Source organism: Pinus tabuliformis, chromosome 9 (assembly GCF_031772625.1).
Source record: "Pinus tabuliformis cultivar Carrire ecotype Pingquan chromosome 9, CPIR1, whole genome shotgun sequence".
Classification (NCBI taxonomy): domain Eukaryota; kingdom Viridiplantae; phylum Streptophyta; class Pinopsida; order Pinales; family Pinaceae; genus Pinus; species Pinus tabuliformis.
Window position 1 is genome coordinate 849,995,758 of NC_142307.1, and position 23,663 is coordinate 850,019,420.

The window sequence follows — 23,663 nt, forward strand, 5'->3', positions numbered from 1 at the left end:
TCTAGCAACTGGAGCAAAAGTTTCTTCAAAGTCTATTCCTTCTTGTTGAGCATACCCTTTACAAACAAGTCTGGCCTTGTTTCTAATCACTTCCCCATTTTCATTCAACTTGTTTTTAAAGATCCATTTTGTCCCTATGACATTCTTATCCTTTGGTCTAGGAACCAACTTCCAAGTGTTATTCTTTTCGATCTGCTCAAGTTCTTCATCCATTGCCTTGACCCAACATTCATCTTTGCATGCCTCTTTTACATTTTGTGGTTCAGTGGAGGAGAGCAATGCCAAATAGCTTGAGGTTTCTGCAATTGTTCTTCTTGTTTGTATACCTGCCTCTTTTTGCCCTAAAATTTGAGATTCTGGATGATTCTTCTGAACGTACCTGGATGGAGTCTTTTCTTCTATCCTTATCTGTTCCTTTGGTGCCTCTTGAGGTTCTTCTTCATCATCAGTCTGTTTTGAAGGATGGTCTTCATCCTCTTCGATATTTTAATAATTTACTTGCCTAGGAATGTTTCCTTCTTCATCAACCACTACATCAATGCTGCCAAAAATTCTTCCAAGTCTTTTATTGTAACACTTATATGCTTTGCTATGAGGAGAATAACCAAGGAGAATGCCTTCATCTGCTCTAGGTTCAAACTTGCCAAGATGTTCATCATTATTCTTAATATAGCATTTGCTTCCAAAAATTTTGAAATGTTTTACCGAAGGAGTCTCACCATACCAAAGCTCATGAGGAGTTTGAGTGCTGTTCACCCGGACATTTGTTTTGTTGAGAATAACAACCGCAACAAATTCAGCTTCACCCCAGAAGGTTGCGGGAGTTCCAGACCCATCAAGCATAGCACGAGCCATTTGTTGAACTGTTCTGTTCATCCTTTCCACTACTCCATTTTGCTGAGGAGTCCTAGCTGTAGAGAATTCCCTTCTTATTCCATGTTCTTCACAAAAATCGAAAAATTCATTCGAGGTAAACTCCCCACCTCTAGCAGACCCGAGGCATTTAATTTTGTGATCTGATTCGTTTTCAACCAAGGCTTTGAAAGATTTGAATTTTTCGAAGGCTTCGTCTTTGTGCTTCATAAGTCCTATCCTAACCATTTTGGAGAAGTCGTCAATGAATAATATAAAGTATTCTTTTCCTCGAGGTGACCTTTTCCTAGATGGACCACATACATCTGTATGGACTAGTTCAAGAGGCCTGCTAGCTGATCCTTCTCAGGGAAGTTAGTTCTGGTTTGCTTACCAAATTGACATGATTTGCATATTGTATTGTCTGGAATTCTGATGTCTGGAAGACCACGAATTGCCTGGTACTTGCATCCTTTCCTTATCTGTGAAAAGCTTAGATGCCCCAACCTCCGGTGCCATAACCAGTGTTCATCATTTTTATTCAAATAGCATTGTTGTTGTCCTTCTTCAAATATGTATAAATTATTTGGAGTTCTTATGCCTTTGATCACTGTTTTTCCTGTATCAAGATCGCGAACACTACATCCATTTGATCGAAATATTACCTTAGTTCCTTGATCGCACATCTGACCGACACTCAGTAGATTATGCTTCAAGCCATCGACATACAAAACATTTCCAGCTTTGACTTTTTCTTTCAACTGAACAGTGCCTTTTCCTTTTATAACTGCAGGGGTATCATTTCCAAAAGAAACTTTCTTTCCTTTTTCTAAAGCACTATATGATTGAAGTTTTTCTTTATCACTTGTCATATGCTTCGAACATCCACTGTCGATGTACCATTGATTTTCTTGTCCTTCTGCATATAAAGCTATCCCACATCTTTCTGGTTGCGATTCCTTCATTCTCCATGTTCTGGCACTTCAGGTTTGTTCCTTTTGAGTTGTCTTCTGAAACCTGCTCTTGCATTCAGAATCTTCATGACTGAAGTTATTACAAATAGAACATTCAATTTCGTTTTCAAGGGCGGAAAAGTTGTTATAGGTCCTTTTCGTGATTCCAGTCATACTTCTTTGTTTTTGAGCTTCTCTAGTCATGATTGTCTTATAGGCAACACATTGAGCTGCTTTGTGGCCAAAGTTATGGCAAGAGAAACATTGGCCATTGAAGAAACTCCTGCGATTATTTAATCTATCAACCAACCGATTGTAGTTTCTACTGACATCTGTTCTTGAGGCAAATTGGGAAGATTTTACCTGTGGCTGGTTGTGGCTTCTGTTTGCCCTTAAAGTAGATTGCCCCCGATTTTCTTGATAGTCCTTGTTCATTCTTGAGGTAAACTGTCCCTGATTTACCTGATGATTTCTATTAGGCCTTTGCTCGCTCCTCCTTGCTACATCAAGATAACTTTTGGAGGTGGATGCTTGAGATGCTTCTCCATTATATCCCAGACCTGTCTTGATTAGTGGAGAACGCTGCACATTGATAATCTCATCCAGAGTTTTAGATCCTTTAACAAATTTAAGATTAAGAGCTTTTGTTTTCTCAACCTCTTTTCTAAGACCAACAATTTCACATTCTACCTTTTCAAGAAGTTTTTCCTTTTCAGCAAGTTGGAATTGAAGAGTATCAATGATCACATTCTTCTCTTCTAAACATATTTTGAGTCTAGAAATCTCTTCATAAAGACCTTCTTCATCTATAGCATCCACAAAATCACCATCTTCAAAAGCCATTAAAAGTTTTTAATTATTACCTCGTTCATCTTCATCACTATTTCAGAGTCCATCACTATCTTCATGAGTGTAATAGCTTTTCTTATTTGCATTCTGTTTCTTGTTCCATCTAACAGGTTCCTTCCCCTTGTCAATCTTATCCTTATGAGGACATTTGGCAGCATAGTGACCGACTCTTCCACAAGCAAAGCATTTGAAAGGTAACTTACCTCGGAATTGTTCAGCACCCTGTTGAAGGTTTTTGACAAAATTTGATTCTTCTTCTTCTTCTGACACGTGTCCTGACTCATAGTAATCTCCTTTGCCTGATGCCTTGAAGGTAGCTTCTCTCCTGTCTGATGGTCCTCCTTTCCTCATTTCATAAGCAGTCAGAATTCCGTGCAGCTGTGACATGGTAAGGTTTCGTGCATTCTCTTTTTCTTCTATTGCAGAAACTTTAGATTCAAACCTAGGGGACAAAGATCTTAGAACCTTTTCAACCACAACCACCTCTTTTATTTCTTCACCCAAATTTTTCATACAATTAACAATCTCATCTACACGAAGGAAATAGTTAGCCACACTTTCATCATTGTGCATTCTGAGATTTTCATACTGAATTCTGAGGGTTTGAAGTTTTGCTCGTTTTACCTGGTCATCTCCTTCATAGCTCAGAACAATCTTGTCCCATATTTCTTTCGCGGATTTGTACTGCATAACCTTGACGAATTCTGATTGAGATAGACATCCTAATAGAGTATTGACAGCCTTTGCATTTGTTTCATATTTCTTCTTCTCAGCTGGATCTGTAGGAGTTGCTGATGGAAAAGTGTACCCTGTATCTATGATATCCCAAACTTCTGTACCAAGAGATTGAAGATATGCAGTAACTCTTACCTTCCAATATACGAAGTTTGTACCATCAAAAATTGGTGGCCTGATAGATGCTTCTCTCTCGTAGTTGCTCATGATGATGGATCTTCCTTCAAGCGATCAAGCTTCTTCAGAAGGACCTGCTCTGATACCAATTGTTGGAAATAATACTGAGAGGGGGGGGGGGTGAATCACTATTATTAAACTCTTTTCAATATATCTTCCAGATTTATACTTTAATTTATTCTTCAGATATTGATCATTAATTTGTATGTTAGTACCATATAATAATAAGAAAAACAGATAGTCACACCAAAGAACACCAGATATAAGGTGGAAACCCAATGTGGGTGAAAACCACCTGCTGCAATATGTCTCTATCTTCTTTCAATTAGAAACTTCTTTTACAATGATTTTGTACTGGTGCAGTCCTTTACTAGTACGCAGGCTGCAACCTGCAGAGAGCTACAACCCTCTCTCGTTTTCCAGTCTCTCCTGGAAGGGAGCTACAACCCCCTTAGCTCTTGTACTAGCTGACTACTAGTACGTAGGTGCTGACCTACTTCTTATCTTCTAAGGACCACTTTTCATAAATTTTCAAACTGGATCCATGAACATCAAATAATCATCAAGTACATGTGAAACAACCAATCGCCTTTTACAATCACCCAATGAATCAGCCAAATAACTTCTCAGAATGCAGTAACCAGAAAAGCAATACCAGTAATCTAAACCCAGAACTCTGCAGCGATAGACAAAAGGCTGCCAACAAATGTTTCAAGAAAAGTCCGCAACTTCACCAATAGAAATCTGCGAATATCCACAGTTCTTCTGTGTCTAGACTGCGGAGCTCCGCACCTGCACCTTCTGCTGCGCTGCGTACCTCCGCACCTTGGCCTTTTGCTGCGCTGCGTACCTCCGCACCTGCTCCTTCTGCTGCGCTGCATACCTCTGCACCTGCGCCTTCTGTTGCGCTGCGTACCTCCACTCCTGCGCTGAGGATCGCCTGCGGACCTCCGAATAGACCCAAATTATTAGTCCTCCAATGTGCCACAGACTGTCAGATCCACAGATGTGATTATGCGCCAAAGAGGTCACGATCTATCAATAGGTCTGCCTTACAATTCACAGTTTTCACCTTGATTTAGATCTAGCTTTTCAAACTGTTCACCCAAAATTTCAGATCTTAAGATATTCAAAGTTCACAAGTGTATAGCCAAATGATCTCCTTTCCCTTTTATAGGCAAGCCCTTACTCAAACCATGGACCAAAACCATAGAAAACCAATACAAGGGACCCAAAAACCGGGGTTCAATAGTTTAAATGCTATACCGTGGACCAAAACCATAGGATCAAACACGTTGGACTAAATACCATGGACTAATCATAAAAATTCCCACGTGCGCGCGCTTCTCTGCATTGAAGTGAGTGAATTTGACCCCCGCACCTTTTGTTCGGAGAACCTGCGGGTATGCCCGCACTTCTTGTTCGGGGCACCTGCAGGTCTGCAACTTTTCTTAAGCTCACCTGCGGGTATCTCTTTTTCTATGATTTTGAGAGATTTGCCACTTGATTGAGTTGCCATCAAGTACAACACCTGTGCCATAGCGCCAAACCTGCCTCATAATGCCAACAAATGTGGGCCGGGATGAGAAATATGGTGAATGGGGTTATAATGAGTGGAGGGGGGCGTTGTATGTGGTGTCGGGAAGCAGGATGACACAACCAAAATATGGGTTTCCCATGTAATGCCACCCCTAAATCTAATAGCCAATAAATGAGATCTCACGGGACTAGGATACAAGGCTAACTATCAAATTGGACAAAGGAGACAAGAGTACGAGCCAAGCCCACTCTTTTCGCCGAATCCCCCCTCTAATCCATGCTCAAAAGTGTCCATGATAAGTAAACAAAAATACCCAACTACACAATGAAAAGCCATACCTTCGGGGTTGGAAGGCCCACCTTCAAACATACGATCATAACAAATAGGCGAGGGAGCATATGGCTAGCTCAGGTGGCGGAGATAGTGGCAGATCGAGCTATTTGGTGGCTGCAAGGGGCTACTGGTTGCTAACTGAGTACCATATAGGAGAAAAAATTTCTTCTATGGATACTACCCATGGGTGGTGGGTAACAGGTAGCTTAGAAGGTATTTCCGAGAGAGGACAACCCACTAAAAAGGAGTTTATTGGGTGATTAACCCAAAAGTGGGGTTTTGGACCCAAAGTGTGGGTTTAGGACCAAAAGAGAAATAATTATTTATCCTAAGTGTCAAGAGGCTACTAAGTGACCCAAGGGAAAGGATAAATAGAGGAGGTCTAAAGTGAGGCCTCATACACATTGTGTAAGAGAGATGTGAGCTCTCTTGTGCAAAGGTGCCCTAGGAGAGGGTCGAGGTTTGTCCATGAAAGAGGTCGAGGGTTTCTGTTAAAGGGAAAATGTGCTTTCTGTGTAAGGGAAGGAGTTTCCATGGCTGAAAACAAAGGTAGGCAACAACAAAGATTAGGATCCTAGTCGCAACGTACAAAGGGTTTGTCTTGTAGCGGAGGGTGAAAAATGAACCTACCGTGGATGCCAAAGAGACCTGATTCGAGGCAATGAATGAAGGGCCAAGACCTATAGGACTTAGATTTGAAGGCCAAGACCTAGATCAGGTGTCGAGGGTTGGAAAGAAAGGGTCTGTTGGGTAGGCCGTGGACCTAAGAGACTACAGGGAGAAGGTTGATTGTGGGAGGTCTGCTAATGGCTAGAACGAAGGGTCTGAAGGACAAATCTTAGCAGTCGTAGCTGGTAAGAATAAGGCCGAGGTGAGAAGGGTAGTAATGGGCCTGTTCAGGAATGCAATGGAGCTCAAAAATAAGGTCGAGTCCTGAACAATTTAAGGAAAGACTACTCGCATCCCAAACAATGGTAGATTTGTGAAGGTTGAGGCCCAATCTTGAAGGCCGACAAGGTGGTTGCAATCCAAGTGTGGTAAAGGTGGACTATAGTGAGAACAGGGGCAAAAATAGAGTTTGTTGAGATCTATTATGTGCCAAAGTCTTGTTGAGGAGTCTGCTAGAAAGACCTGTAGATTGCTAGCCTACGAGGTCCCTCAAAAGTCTGATCAGTGCCAGTTGAGGAAGAAATGAATGGTCAACAAGAGATCTATGGGCATAAGGGTTTAGGCCAAGTCTAAGAATGTTGCCAGGAATATTGCCGAGTTTGTGTCGTTGAATTTTGTTCACAAACGACGTTGTGAACAACGTCTCTTGAAGGCTAATGTACAATGATCTTAATGGATAAAGATCCCAGTGAGTAGCTGTTGTTCATAGGCTAATGTATAGTGCCTTTGATGGGTCAAGAACACTGTTAGCAGATTTGGACAGAGGGGTATTTCTCTGTGATCAGAGGAGGCAAAGGACTTGCCAGGTGTCAAAGCAAATGTGTACTGAAAGGGCTGAAGGAGAAGGGCTTCTCTTGCAGGGAAGTTGTGTATTTGTTGTTGTCTTGTCATTGGGTAGATTGCAGTCTAATGTAGCAGATTGCAAGCCCTAGTTTGTATACTATGTATACTAGTTGTACTAGTGATCGAGGGCCATGATCCTTGGTACGAGAGCCCCATGATTCTTTTATTAATTGGTTAATAAAATAATCGAACTTCGGGCTCAAATCATTGTGTACTAAATTGATTTCATTGTTGAAGATTTTCTAGTGTGCAAAGTGCTAGAAGGTTGAGGGTTCCTAGTGTGTTTGTGTGCGTGATTAGCCTCAGACTAGGTCTGGGGCCTAAGGAAAAATTCAACAGAATGAAGATCTCAGAGGGACCATGGCTATTCATGAAGGTTCAATTAAAGCTCCTGTGTTTGATGGAAAAGATTATGCCTCCCGGAGGGATAGGAGGACATCTTATCTAAAGTCTCTAGACTTTGACATTTGGAAATCTATAGTGGATGCGTATAAAGGTTCAACATCTCCTCCATCTATTTATGATGGATGGAAGGATTTTGAGGATAATGTAAAAGGCATGAGTGACATTGTGTGTGGTTTGTCAGATTCAAATCTTGTTAGAGATGCATTGTGAAACAATAAAAAAAATATGGGATGAATTGCAAAATAGCTATGAAAGAGATGATGTTGAAGAAATGAAAGAAGTGGAGAATTTGAAGATTGATACTGCACATGGAATGAGAACAAAGAAGTCAACTCAGAAGGAAGAAGTTCTCAATGATTCAAAGAAGACAAAAATCTCAAAACTGTGAATGCTCAAGCTATTGATAATCAAAATGAAGAATCAGATTCAGAGAAAGAAGATATTGATGATCTTAAGGGAGAACTTATTGGTCCATTAGAAGAAATAAAAAGACTCAGAATAAAAAGTAATAAGCTTGAGGATCTATTACTGAAATATGAGAAAGAAAAGAATCACGATCTTCATCAATCAACTCTCTCACTTGAAGTTACAACTAGAAAAGGAAAAGAAAAGAGAAGAAATGTTGCTAAGCTAACTCAAAGAAAAGGAAGGAGATTGTGAGAAATAAGTGTTGAGAAATCTAGGGCAACATGATTAGGTCTTCTCTTAACTTAATCTCTCTTACTTTGACAATTTCTTGTGATGTTATATTACATCTCTTTTCTTATTATTATGTTCCTTTATCATTAAGATAAATGCCAAACAAATGAAGATCACAAATACAAGAAAAGAACACAAGATGTAGGCACTTAGCCAGGGAAAAACCCCTATGAATGGGAAAGCCCAATCAAACTCTTCCACCAGTAGATTCAATTTAGATTGAGACAACCAAGACTCTTTTGACTACACAAGAGACCTTCCTCACTCTAAACCATCAAGTCAGTCCTTCTCCTTCTTCTTCTTTTGCATCCTTGATCTAAGTAATCCATCTCGCACCTTCGCTATTACGTCCAACACTATTCCACCCTGCGCCTTCGTTATACCATCCTGCACATTCGCTATAATAACTTCTTTATTGTGATGATGAAAGACTTTAGTTAGACATCTTCTCTCTACCTTTTCTTCATGCGAATTGCATATCACTTTCTTGCTTTCTCAATAGGTCGAATTGTTCTTATATATATATATTCTTCTTGAGTGAGGACGTGACCTTTCAAGGAGGCCGACTTGATACCTGCTAGAGTCCGACTTTAAATGCTTGAGGCCGACTTGATGGTGGAGGAGTTTTACATGACTAAAATATAAGAAATAAATTTATTTCTTTGATATAATGAGCCCAAGAAGGGTCTAGAATATAATGATAATGACAATGTCTCAAGACATAGACCTAGAAGCCTATAATGGAGGCTTTGACCTATTGACCAATGACCCATGCTTTAATAAGTCAATAAAGTTTTTCTTTTTCTTTTTTGACAAATACAATTATGAAGACCAACACTAGTTGCATTTTTCAACACTCCCTCTTAACTAGGGAGGTATTCATAATTACATATATACATAGGTACAAGGATGATCTCAAAATGATATGTTCTATGAAGAGTCACAACACACGTAGTGCTATAGATTAGATACTTGACCAAGGTATCTAATTGGGTGGGACTAAGGTGTGTTCCAAGCTTTAGCCACTATAGGTACCATCAGGCTTCAACTCTAACACCAACCCAGGGATCTAGGTGCGTATCCAAGGTCGAAGCTCCAAGACCAACGCCACCCTCCCTACTTCGGGATCTAGACATCATCACAGGCCGGCCAGATGTCCTCCCAAGCATCTTGTCGCCCCAAGATGCTTCATCTCCCTATCAACTAAACCAGATATATCCATCAATCCAAGCATGCTTCAAACGTTCAACCTTCTTATGGAGAGATCTGCACAAACACAACCCCAATTAGTAATAAACTTTCACTATATATACATGTTTTAGTACAAACCTCTGGGGTCCTCAATCATTCTGATGCTTCTTAGATCATCATCATATTATCCAAATGCATCTTCATCAGAAGCTTTCTTCTTTAACTTCTATAGCAACACCAAACTCAACTTTAGCACTTCTTCTAGAACATCTAAGTCTTGTTTACAACTTTGCCACTCACGAATATATATCTGTAATGCTTCAACCATGATCTTTATTCTTTCTTCAAGGTCTTAGTTGTCACATTATGCCCTCCCTCTCAACTAGAGAGATATACACTTTCTTTCATCCAAGCTCCCTCTCAACTTAGGGAGATCAACAACTTCATATCATTGGAGAAACTTCAAAACTTCAGGAACATCATTCTATTCATCTTTTATGTCATCATCATTCCTCTTATTCATCATGCTTATTATCAAGTTATCTTCAATTATGAACATCTTCAACATCTTGAATATTATGTACCTGCAAATATTCAATAGAAAGTATAGGCAAGTACAAATATACAGAAGCATGAAGTCAACTACATCAAAATAATCAAGCTTTAGACATCAAATACGTAAACCTAGTTAGGTTCATAGTCAACAAGTGTTACTTCTTTTGGACTTCAACAACTTGCTAGGGTTATTGTCGTAAACCCTAGATTCCGTCATTGAGACTTAAAGCCTTATATATTAGCAATCCAATCATAGCACTTTACATCTTCAATATTATGCCCTAGAATTTTATGTCAAATTCTACTAGGGTTTTGTCACAAACCCTAAGATTTCATTAATAAACACTGAATCATGAATATTAACAATCAAGATAGCATACTGTCATTTCATATCTAAGGTTTCATTAATATTTCCTTATATCAATCTCTTACTAGGGTTTTCATTGTGAACTCTAGATACACTCATCAAACTCCAATAATTTGACCAGATTAGGGTTTCAATTATGCAGAAGCTCATACACCTAGTGTTTCATTCCTAGGACCTTACTTTTAACTATTACAAGGGTTTTGTTCATAAAACATAATTTTCCAAACCCTAAAAATCTAGGGTTTCATCATATAATCTAGACATCAATAACAAACCCTAAAAAGGTTAGGGTTCTATAACAACAACAAACCCTAATCATCAGGAGGGAAGGATTTAATGGTTTATTCTAGACTTTTATTAATAAACCCTAAAAGGCTAGGGTATAACAATACCAAAACCCTAAATATCAATATAGTAGGATTTTCATTATATGTTCTAAACTTTATTAACAAACCCTAAGTCGACTAGGGTTTCATTTATATACCCTAAAGCATTAAAAGGATAGGGTTTTAGAGTGAACCCTTAAAAGGTTAACGTTTCACCAAAATGAACAAGATGGCAAAAGATAGTGTGATGAGGGTAGATTTAATCTAGAGATTAATCACCCTAGCAACAATCCTTATGATTCAAAAACCTAGACATGGGAGAGTTAGTAATACCAAGCAAAATTTTCAAAATGGTTGTACCTCTCAATGAAGAAGACTTTTTACATACCTTGAGTTACTTCTTTTACAAACCTTGTAGTGTTTCTTCATTGAAGTGTTTTTAAAGCTTCTTTCCCCTTTTGAATTATAATTCTAGTTGCAAGCCCCCCCTTAATCTTTATACCTACAAACTTTTCTTCCAAGGAAAATTCTCGAGCAACAATAATAAAGAAATCAAAGTAGAATACTTATCTCTTGTGAAAGGGGCTTCCTTTTGCAAAAGATCATTATTGCTTTTATGTATCTGCAACACTTGCATGACAAGTACCACAAAAAATATACAAGTACAAATATATGAACTAGAAATTTCTAGACCAAACCCTAAGTCATTTTTCAAAATATTAATTCTAGGGCTTCCAATTTATCCCTAGAATACCTACAAACTTTAGAGACTAAAAGCTAAGGTTTGCTAGAACTTAGAGATCAACAATTTTTAATAACACGAAAACTACGAATTCTAGAATCAATAAAGGAATTTCAAAGTCCTACACCAAATTAGGTTAGACCTATATAAGCAAGAATGATTATACATACCTCAAAGTATACTTACCTTAGTTCTTCAAGATATAAGATCCTTGTTGCTTTCAAGAATGAATACTTTAGGAGATGCCGAGTTTAAGGACTGCCTTCTAGGAGTATGGAAACTATTATTGATGTCATTAATGCCAAATGGTACCAATTGTAGCTTCTTCTTCAAGGTGATAAATTACTTGCTTGTGAACAACAACTCTTCTAATTCTGTCTATCAAAATGCCATAATTTGTAGGAGAGAGGGACTGCTAATAGCCTTGGTGATGATCGATATAAATATACTTCAGAATGACAACGACTCTATGACTGTAATTTCTTCCAAATGTTCTTAAGACTGATCCTATTCAATTCGGTCTTTGTCTCTTTTATAAGTAGGCTTTATGTTGAATGATAGGACTATCTCTACTCCACAAAACATACTTTGAGACTTCAAGATTACGCACAAAACTATTAAATTTTCAGATATTGAGATGACATAGAAACTTGATCTTTCTCATATGATACACGGGCTTGTCTAGACTTATATTGTAGCTTCTTGGATTTCAAGAATGCTCCTTGCATCTTCTTTTTGTTATGGTTTTCTATTTTAGGTATGGGCCCTAATTTCCCAGGTCCGCGGTCTAGTTGCAGAGGTATGTCTCATGCCCAAGAGTATGCTATATAAGTTCGGTATATAATTCATTGAAAATTTGTACTATCCTTCAGGGATCTTGGCTTTTGGATAAAGCTTATAGATTTGGTTTTCTAGAATCCTTAATTGATACTTCATGACTTCCATAATTTTTTTGATTTTTCCAACCTAGCCTTGTTGCCTAACTTCTGACATTTTGACTTATAAACAAGTTTAGGAATGAGCTCATTTAATTCGGTTTCTTCCTAGTGAACACTTCTTCGGGAGTCTTGTTATCTAGTGAACTGTGGGGACTGTTAGCACCTAAATCTGCCTTAGGCTGAAAGAAGGCAAAAATTAGGGTAACCACAAACCACGCTCAGTCTGGTAGCTACCCCTACCAGAGCAGGAGAGGGCTCTCTCCGAGTCACGCTCAGCGAATGGATAGGAAAAATGGTCTGAGATGACTTACAATGCGATATTTACCTTAGGCTAGTAAGTGAAAAAGGATTTTGGAAAAGATTTTCGAAGTGACTGAACTTCTGAGATGTATATGGGACTGGCGCTTAGCAAGGAACAAAGAATTGAGAATGAAGGCATAGATTATTCCGTGAGGCAAGGTAGGTGGGAAGCGCAGCAATTTTAACTTAAGGTGACGCGGAATGGAAAGATCGCCGAAGATAGTGAAAAGGGCATGGTCGCATGAATCCTTTTCAACAGAAGAATAACACTGCACATGAAATTTTCCCACAGGCAGAGCAATATAAATTGAATTCTACCTAATCTCACTTAGAAAATTTCACTGAAATGAATTATGAAACATAACAAGATACATATGGAACATAAGAACACATTTGCTACACTCACAACCACAAGAATCTCATGAAACAGAGCCGCTGCCTTTCATTAACTCTCTGTCAAAAATACAGTGTAGAAATAGAGTTTCTTTCCCACAGTCTCTCAGAAGTTACAAGCCAGCCAACCCTTTGCAAATAACTTGCTTACAATATATAGAAAGTGTAGAGAAGAGATGGAACGCCTAGGGGTTGGGAAGTTACTCAAATCATTTCGAAAAGGAGATGGAGAGCCAACCATCAGCTACAGGTGCAGCGCTCTCAAGCATGACATTTCGCTGTGGTGACCCTTTGCATTCTTTGCCACTTGGATAGATGCCCACCTGGAGAGAAAATTCTTTAAAAGGTGCCCTTGGTGCCAAAAAACCGAAGAGCAAATGACCGGGCCCACTTAGAGAAGTCGTGACCCGAAATTTCGTGAAACGGGAGCAATTTGGCCGTTTTTTCCCCCGTGCGTCCGCCAAATTCCCTGTGCGTCGTGCCACTTTGGAGCCTGTTTTGGGGCACTTGTCGGTGTCCAAAATGTGCCCAAGTGGGCTTGTTGGAAAGCCTGTCCTGTCTACTTTCCAACCCAACTGGAATTTCTGAATTTGAAGCTCATTTGCCCCTCCAAAAATTCATTCTCCCAAGACTGCTTTCTGTGTGTCCAAAAAGTGGCAGAGAGGCCATTTTTGGGTGTTTTTTGACCTTTAGGAGACCCAAAACTTGTCAAAATTTCTAGCCCGGACACCAGTAGACATATTTTTCGATGCTGAATCCAAATATGCAAGCCGTTCCTCGATCTGAGTTCTAGATTTTTAGCGTCGCGCCAGTGGCGCGGCGCACAGGGAGGAATTTCCTGTTTTGTGCCCAAAAAATTTGCCTGTGACCAAAATTTGCCCAAATTCCTTGAAATTTGGGCTGGAGGTTCCCTATGAAGTGCTTTGCTGTGCCAAGGAAGCCTCAGCCAAGATTCGAAGCCGATCTTGCTCCTTTGCCTCCTTTGCCTCTTTTCTCGCTTTGCTCAATTTTGCCTTTAGGCTCCTGATTCTTGCTTTGGAACTCATGTTGCGTGCCTGGTAGTGATGAGTCATGCGCCTCAGCATGTCTTTCTCCCTGTTTGCTTTGTCCAACCGCTGCTCCAAGTGAACGTTCACTTTCTCTAGCACATACTCACGGTCTTCGTCTCTTTGCTCCATAGGTCTGCCTTGCGCTGCTAGGATGTGTCGCCAGTTTTCCCTGATCATTTGCAACTCTATCTCGGCTAGCCGATCCTCAAGTTGCTTGTTCCTCTACTCTAGATACTGCACGTTCCACTTGGCCCTATCCAAGTCCAGGGATAGTTTCTCAATCATGGATTGCTGCTCCTGAATGATCTCTCCCAGCTCAGCATTTGTAGGTTCTGCATCCGTCTCATAATCCTGGAGGAGAACAAACTTAGTCTCTTGCTCACCTGATGGCACACTTGAAGGCCCCTCCTCGTGCTTGGGCTTCTTGCCCTTGTCCTGTACCTGTGTCGTCGATGTAGGAAGCGAGGCCCCTTCCACCCCGGGTGGAGATAACGCTCGCTTTGCTGCTGCAAACAAAGGTCTGGTGCCTTTCGGATAGCCTCTCTGATATGTGATGTATACTGGCATGGTGGCAGTCTCATGGCTCTCAAACTGATGTGCAGGACTTCCCATCTCAGGCTCTAACTGATGTGAAGGACCTCCCATCTCATGTTCTGCCTCTGATATCACCGGTGGAGCGCTGAAAAAATCACGGGAGATGAAGTCCTCCCAAGCAATACCCTGCAATCCCAACTGATGGTCCACCAAAATCCGGATGAGAGCAAAATGATAGACACTGTTTAGCTGCTATCGTGGGGTCTTGCGCTGCATGAAGTTCTTCATCTTCTCAATGTTGTTGCAGATGAAAAATGGGAGGCTCATCATCTTTACCCTGGTGAAGTGCATGAGCAAGCGGATGTGATAAGCATAAAGGCGAGAAAACCTCCCCTCGCAACTGAAATATTTCATGATCAATCTCATGAGTGGGGCATACTCCTCCCTCAAAAATCTGAAAGGAAAGACTCTAGTGAGCTGGCTCAAGCAGCTGTTCTTGATGTAGGGCTCATAGTGATGCCTCTCCACCTTCTTTTTCTTATGCCACTGCTCCCCAACGTTAGGTATCCCTGTTGCCACTGATATAGCCTCCGGTGTCAAGGTGAAAGTGACCCCAGCCAGGACAGATTGGCCTCCCTGTAGATGAAGTGCGAAAAGGCGGGCCAACTCATGATGTACTCTGACATTTGCCACCCTTTGGCAAAATTCATAACATGCCAAGTGCTGGAAACAAGACATGGCAAGTGGGCATGCCTGTAGCTCTGTGAGGGTGTTGGGCTCGTCTCTGAGATGTCTGCCACTCCGGTGATGTCTCCTATGGGCCCTCTCTCCTGAAGATGTGTCACTGTGTGTATCCCCCTCATAATCTGATGAATTTTCTGATGCCATCACTGCTGCTTGTACCCTGAGTTTAGTGCTGCCCTTTGGATTCAATGACACTGATGAATGCTCTGAAAATCTGTTACCAAGGGGACAATAAAATAGGGGAGTGTTAGGAGGGGAATGATGAAAAGGGGAATAGGGGTTTAAAGGGGAAATTTATCAGGGATTTGGGAGTGTTTGGGGTGTGTTTTTGATGGGGTAGGGTTAAGGAACTTTTGAGCTATATGAGTAAAGGGGACAAAGGGATATGATTGCAATGTAGCTAGGGTAACTATCAGGGGAAAATGCTCCAGGGAAATCAGCTGATCAAGGTAAGGTAGGAGCTTATTTAGCAATTGTGTTACTGTAGCAAAAACCCTAGCTTTTTTACCCTTTTGTGTCATTTTTGTGTTTGCTTAAAAAAATTTGTTTTTGGTCTCATGGTCACCAACATCATATTTTTCTTTAAGCTTAGGATCAGTGGTGAAAAGATTTATGGGCACTTTTGCAATTTTAAGAGCCAATTCCAAAATTTTTGGGCGATTCGGTGCATTCTTAGGCTCACAGGCCTGTGCGCCGCGCGCTTTGCCCAGTGCGCCGCGCCAGTGTAAAGTTAACACTGTGGCCAGGCTCCCAATGCGCCACGCCAGTGTAAAGTTAACACTGTGGCCAGGCTCCCAGTGCGCCGCGCCACGTTGTGTGTGCGCCGCGCGCGGTCAAATGACACAGTTTTTGTTTGAAAAACAGGGGAGGGAGTTTTAGGGGGATTTTAGGGGGTTTGCTTGGGAGATATGGGGGATACGGAGGTGAAAACGATGAGGAGTGAGGGGACAAGGAGAGGGGAGCAAAACCTTGGTGGCATTTTTACAAATTGGCAACCCCATTTATCATTTTTGCTTGATGATTATTTCATGGATGGCCATTATGCTTTTGGGCACCATTAGACTTCTTAAAAACCCCAAATTAATGACACAAGTGATGGAGAAGGGGTGTCAATCATGGCCTACCTCTTGATTCGCTGACTTCACTGAGATCCGAATCGAATTGCAATGTTTTTTAGGCTCCTGTCTGTGTGTGTCGCGCGCCAGGCCCAGTGCGCCGCGCCCTTGTGGATTTTGCACTGCGGGATGGCTGCCAATGCGTCGCGCCCTCCGTGTGCGTCGCGCGCCCTGGTGTGTGCGCCGCGCCACCTAGCAATCTGCCCTCCTTGCTCGAATTCCTCCTCCTTAGCCCTCTTTTCTTCAACAATGCCTCTCTCAAGCTTTTTCATAACACAATGACTTAGTCTTGGGCCAAAACAAATATATATAGGCTTTGAGAGAGTTGGGTTTAATTTTTTCCTCTTTGAAGACCCACTTTCTAATGTTTGAGTTTTGCACTTTTCATTGACCTTTAAAACATTCTGTTTTTCCTTTTTCTTTGAAATTTTGGCTCTCATGATAAAATTTTCGGCGTTTCTTTGCGGGGACTGTGTGACTGGGCCTCTGGCTTTGAAATCCATGACTGCATCTGAAAATGTCAACTGTCGATTTTTGAAAATTTTTGTCATAGTTGACCTTGTTTGACTTTTCTTCAAAACAGAGTTTTGAAGAAGAGTCGATGTCTCTTGCGGTGATGATGAAGCTTTCTGAACTGTAGGTGTATAAGATCTCCTTCTGGCCTGCATGGCTTGTTCTGGACATGTTTTTTCAAGGACCAAACTGATGAATTTCTAGACCCTAACAATAAAAAATGACTTTGTCCTACAATATGACCAGTCCTTGACTATCATGAATTTCATTGATTACGGACCAATTCACGAACCAGCAGAGGCCAGACATGAGGGGAAATGAGTAGCATGACTTTCTCCGTCAGATCATGGCATGTCCCTAGCGAAATGCAGCTTCGTGGATGGAGCGGGACACCTAAAATTGAAATGCACAAAGAGCTTTGATCTCTGACGGAGGGTTGACCAGACCGACTCTAACAGGGACTTCAATTTTGTATGTATATAACTGTCTTTGTAGCTTCACCGCACATAAATTTCGGTAAATCTTGATCATGTAACTTCGCTTTTATACTTTCTTCAATGGATCGATTCTTTCGTTCTGCAACTCCATTTTGTTCGGGATTATATGGGACTATCAGCTCCCTCTTAATCGCAGACTCCTTACAGAAAGCTATGATTTCCTTAGATGTGTATTCTCCTCCATTATCGGATCTTAATATCTTGATTCTTCTTTCTGTAAGGTTCTCTACTTCAACTTTAAATTCTTGAAATTTGGTAAATACTTCATCCTTGGATTTCATTAAGTAAACCTGATTTTTCCTTGAATGGTCATCTATAAATGTGACATAATATAGATGACCTCCAAGTGATTTAGGAGTCATAAGATCACAAATATCGGAATGAATAAGATCCAATATTTCTTTTGACCGTGAAGCACTACTTCCAAATGGTCTCTTGGTGTTCTTACCCAATGCACATCCCTTGCATACTCCTTTGTGATCTTCTTTTAGTTCGGGGATTCCATCTACTATTGAATTTAGAGTTGGAAGGATTTTGAAATGGAGATGACTGAATCTTCTATGCCAAAGTTCACATGGGCTGATTTCAATGTGAACTAAAGCTTGAGCAAGAGGAGATAGCAACCTGTAAAGTCTTCCTTCACGAATCCCAATCACTCTAGCATTTTCTATGCTTGAGTTTTTACCCCATACTACAACTTTTCCATCAATGAAAGCCACTCTATCACCTTTATCTTCTAGACTTGAAATGGAGAGTAAGTTCTTATGCAAACCTGGAACAAATAGGATGTTGTTGAGATGAATATTGCCTCCATTCTCCAACTCTATCGAGGTTGATCCAATTCCTCTCATAGGATAGCTCTTATTATCACCAAGCTCTACAGAGTAAGAAGACTTTCCTTTTGACAATGTTTTTAGTTGCTTGTGATGACCGGTCATGTGTCTTGATGCTCCATTGTCGATTACCCAAATGTTCTCATCTTGAAATGTGCCAGTGAGTGTTGAGAAGAGTCCTTCGTCCTTTGTCTTGGTCACTTCCTTCTTTGGAGTAAATAGGAGATTCCATACTTCTTTGATACCCTTCTTGAGATGACTTGCTACCTTTGAACACTTCTTTAGAAATTTCTTCAATGTAGTAGAGATCTTCATAATGCCCTTAGCCAACCTTAGCTCTGATACCATGTTGAGAAATCTATTAGGGCAATGAGTAGAGTGATTTATCTTTTATTGATAATTGCTTTTGATGACTTTTTACTTTTCTTATTTAGATTCTTTACTTATTATTATGTTTGTGTATCATCAAACAACTATTAAAACAAAAGGAACAAGAACACATAATATAGGCTGCAAGCCAGAGACAAAACCTCTCCACTTGAGAGGAAAAACCCGCAAATCCCTTCTCTTCTTATAGATTCTTCAATTGACGAATTTTAAGAACTCTAGACCAAGATCAATACCCTCCAAGACTAAGTCCAACTGTTTCGGATGTACTTCCTTTGTCCAAGTCAAACCTAGTCAAATCTCTTCTAGTAGCACAACTTCGACCTTCAACTGCAGAAATTCGGCCTCTATTGCATGTCTGAAATTTTCGGCCCTCCTGTAGTAGCTGTTGCCACATGTGTGAGCTCCTTTTGGCCTCCCAAGGGTTCCTCAGACCTTCGCTTGACTTTTCTCTTGAGCTTGAGGATGGCTTATTGTGACTTTCGCCGACTTTCTTTCCCTTCCTTGTTCAAGATTGAACCTGCAGAAGAAAAACCTTAGACCAACTGTAGAAACTGTTAAAATTGGCAACTAGGGCCAAATTCCACCTTGGGACAACTCTTTTGATGGAGATGATGAGATTCCTCTTTTCGAGAGGACCAAGATTGATATAAAGATCATCTCATTTGGACAAGCAAAAGTGTGATTTTGAATTTATGCCCACTCATGTACAATTTGTTCAGGTTGGCCACATCATCATGTAGGCTCATGAAGCCTAATAGACATGACTCTTCACCCTCATCGACTTGTATAAACACAAGTGTCCCTCCTCCTCATTTGGCATCTTCATCACTCACACATTCTCTCTCCTTCTCTCATTGGTTCGTACAACATTGGGCACTCTTCTCTCTCACACGTGTGGATCAAGGAGGATGAAGTTTCGGACTGAATTACAGGGCTGAAAATCAGAGGAAATTCTGCAGTTTGACCGAGTTTGACCAACATTGACCAAGGGTTTGTTGACCAGCTTTGACTGCAATTTTTGGAGGATCTTTTCTGTCTCTTTAGGCTGCATTTATGGGCACATAAATTGAGGGAATCTGTCCAATTTGACCAACACTAACTTTAGGGTTGACTGCAGTTTGACTGTAGAAAATTACAACAATTTTCTCTCCTTTCACTAAGTTTGACCGAGCCGTTTTGGGCTGACTTTGACCTCTTGATCAGACCGAGTTTGACTAGAGAAGACCGAGCTGTTTTGAGGATGATTTATTGCTGATTTGACCAGCGTTGACTTTCTGGTTAGGGATGAAGTTTGACTGCAGTTGACTGCAGAAATTGACAGGATTGTTTTGACTTTGAATTGGGCAAGTCAATTTGACTTTTGTACTCTCTCTCTCTGTTGAACTTTTGATATAATAATAAGAAGATTCGATCAAAGGGTTTTCCCCACATTGGGGTTTTTCCCTGGCCTCCGCCAAACCTAGTGTCCTCTTGTCTTGGCTTGTCTTCTGCACTTTGTTTCATGTTCTATCTGCTTTTATTGTCAATGTGATTATTGTGATTGCTATTAGAAATTGGAAATTGTTATTGGGCTGTTAAGGAACATTGAAGTAAATTGTGCTAAGCATAGAACATACCATTGTTAATTAAAATTAATAAAAACCCCAACCCTTCTTCGCATGTGTGAGAGAGAAATAGCCCAAAGACAAGTCTCCTTCGTCCTCTTCTTTGCTGCTTTCTTCTTCTTCCTCCATCGCTTGAATGAGTGAGTGATGAATCTCCTCCAAGGAGGTTGATTTTCCTCCTTTATATAGGCCTCTCAAGGTGGACGTAGCTCCTTAATTTAGGCCGACTTGGTCTTGAAGGGTATTTTGACACTTCTAAAGAAAAAAATAATTTTCTTTACAATTTACAATGTGCCCAATGAGGTTTTCAACTTATGACAATGATTCTTTTGACTTCTTGACCTAGGACAAACCCTAAAAGCACTCAATGGGTGCTTGACCTATAAAATAAAAGACCTTGAGCATGAAACCCATGCTCAAAAATAATAATAATAATTTTTCTTTCATTTTAAGATATATAAGAATCGAAAGTACATTTCATATTTATGAAGACCGAACCTAGTTACACATTTTTCAACAGGGATAACTCCATAAGTTGTCCTTCGTAGCAATGTAAGGTTTTTTAAAGATGTTCATCCACATGGGTGACTTTAAAGAGAGGGAGCACTTGGCATCGAGTTACTGTCCATTTCCTGCTTTTTTCTTTATTTGATTGGTCCCTTTCTTTAGAGATGCATTGTTAAGCATGAATCTTGGAGTGTTGGGCCTTTTTGGAAGGTGGCATGGCTCAAGCTTTATTATTTGGCCTTTTAATTTGGCTGCATCAACATCGAGGTTACAGCCATTAAGATAAGGCTTTTCTACATGGGACTATTTTGTATAGGCCTTGCTATGGCATATGATAAGTCAACAAGGAGCAGGAATGTGATTAATGTACATGGAAATAATGGGGAAGATGAAAAGTGTTAAGATGGTTTGGGATATGGGCACGCTACACCTACCTAGGTCTCCAGTAGTACAACTCAACCCAAGAGTGACAACACTTCTCTAAACGAAAACTTGAATTCACAATTGTACAACTAGGCAAATGATAACAATTTAGAGTGTTATGATCCATTATCAAATTTCACCAATGTTCACCATGGTCATGACAAATACATGAGACGCTGTCACCATGCATTAGCGAGAATGAAGGATATGGTAGTATCCAATATGCGAAGCCTCATCATCATAATCATCAGTAGAGCTCTGATGGACTCTCATCATTTGTACAATAACACCACTGTGCCAAACCAAGTGAAACCACATTAGCATCATCATGAAATCATCAAACATGGGCATATCCACTATGCAAGAAAGAGCATCATGCAGCAAGATCAGTGATATATAAGCTCTAAAGAACAATCTGAAGTGCTGTCAATGAAGTGTGAACTGGAACATCATGCCACTGGGAGGGTGGTGCTCATGTTGAAATCTCTAGCATGTGATGAGAATCACATGGTTACCTCTCAAACAGTGTCAGTGGTAACAGCCATTTTTAAGGTCAACCCAGTAATGCAAAATAAAGTTGCTTTTGTTGATTTTAATGTGGGTTTGAACCTTGTAGGTCTGCTTTAGGTGAGCCTGCATCACACTTGTGTGTTAGGCTGGATTGTTTTTGTTGTCAAAATATCTCTGATTTTCTGTGAATTTTGGCTATCATTTACTACATTCAGGATGCAGAAGGCTAATTGTGTTTTGATAGGAGTCCTGATACTGAGAAGTGTAACAGTGACAATTTCTTATGTCTTTAGGCTGAATTTTACAAGCAGGAAGGTCAACCCAGTAATGCAAAATAAAGTTGCTTTTGTTGATTTTAATGTGGGTTTGAACCTTGTAGGTCTGCTTTAGGTGAGCCTGCATCACACTTGTGTGTTAGGCTGGATTGTTTTTGTTGTCAAAATTTCTCTGATTTTCTGTGAATTAAGGCTATCATTTACTACATTCAGGATGCAGAAGGCTAATCGTGTTTTGATAGGAGTCCTGATACTGAGAATTGTAACAGTGACAATTTCTTATGTCTTTAAGCTGAATCCTATATGCAGGAATGTCAACTGTGATCGTTAACACAATTGCTATTTCCACTTCTTTATAATGCTTCATATGGTGTTTCATATTGCTTCTTGTTGCTGTTTCAGATATATATTGAAACTGAATTTTCATTCATATCAATAAGTTGAAGCACTGACTAAGCATCAAGAAAACATGGTTATTTTTTATTTCCAAAAGATTTATGATAAATCACTCGTGCTTAGTAATCTCAAGAAGTATGCTGATGATGGGTGTGTCTCCTTTTCTGCTGTAATCTGGTGAAATACAATAAATTTTTTATATTATTTGAATTTTGAACTCGTAGATAGCATGATGCTTTTGAAATGTTCTGTCCCAAATCTAGGTTTTATTTGAATTGATAATTCTAGCTAATATTGTATTGTTTTTCAATGTTTAGACAGCATGGTGGGGATATGCCACATGGTTCACAACAGTCTGATCTTGCCATAGAGCAATCAACATGGAATGCTCTGGAAGACACAAAGTTGTCTGATTGGCATACAGGATTTCATGTTTTCCTGGTATGGGCCATTTTTAGTTCTTTTCCCCTTCTATTTGTATGTATTTTAATGTTAGTTTAAAATGTAACTGTAGGCGTAAAGGGCTTATTTTGTGCTAGTATTTGTTTCAAAATTTCATAATCTTTATTGTAATACTCAAAAACTTACTTGATCTGTCTTTAATTTGCTGGCTTTCAATGGTGCCTGTTACTCCTGCTGCCTACACCTACCTACGAGTCCGTGAGAAAAAGCCTTCAACCCCACAAGGTGTGGTTGGTGGCAGGGAACTAAGAGAAGGGGTTGTCACACTAAATCCCTTCTCTCTGTTTAAACTATCTCCTAAGTTAGCTATGGGGTGTGGTCCTTAAATGGAAAACTAAGTTAAGAAATGTGAGTTTCTAGGAGAGATGTTAAAGTGAAAGTGGATTGCTTTTAAGAATTATGGGCAATTTATGATATGAGCAATAAAAATCATTAACATGATAAAGCTATAAAAACTAGTGCCTTAAGATAAATTGCTCAACAGAAATGAAAGATACATTTGTTCAAAACAAAAGTAAAATGCTTCCAACCAGTGTTGATAATATCGGTATCAGCAAAATATCGGCGAGGGTCCAAAAAACATCTTATCAACGACATCGGCGAAAATATCAGCAAATATTGGCAAGCATAAAAAATATTTTTTTCAAATTTTTAAACATAACCGATATTTTGCCGATATTTGCCAATATTTGGAAAATATTGCAATATTTTCAAAACAGAAAATATCGTGATATTTTTTCGGCGATATATCGTTTTGCCGAAAATATTGCGATATTTTCGAATATCGCCGATATTTTCGAATATCACCGATATTATCAACAGTGCTTCCAACAATGAAAGAAAAGCAATCCTGAAATGGAAACAGAGATGTTAGCACGATAATTGATATAAGATCTAAAATGCTTTCAAAATATAATCAAAGGCTAAATCAAAGCATATAGAGA

At 39.8% G+C, this 23,663-nt stretch overlaps 1 protein-coding gene across 1 annotated transcript in view; it reads left to right on the forward strand.

Moving 5' to 3' along the window:
- Positions 1-23,663, forward strand: part of LOC149151455 (gamma-tubulin complex component 4-like) — a 447,891-nt gene that overhangs the window by 115,708 nt on the left and 308,520 nt on the right. The window contains exon 5 of the mRNA XM_089443163.1: positions 22,575-22,698. Within this exon, the coding sequence (XP_089299289.1) occupies positions 22,575-22,698 (124 nt within the window). The remainder of the gene's footprint in view (positions 1-22,574; positions 22,699-23,663) is intronic.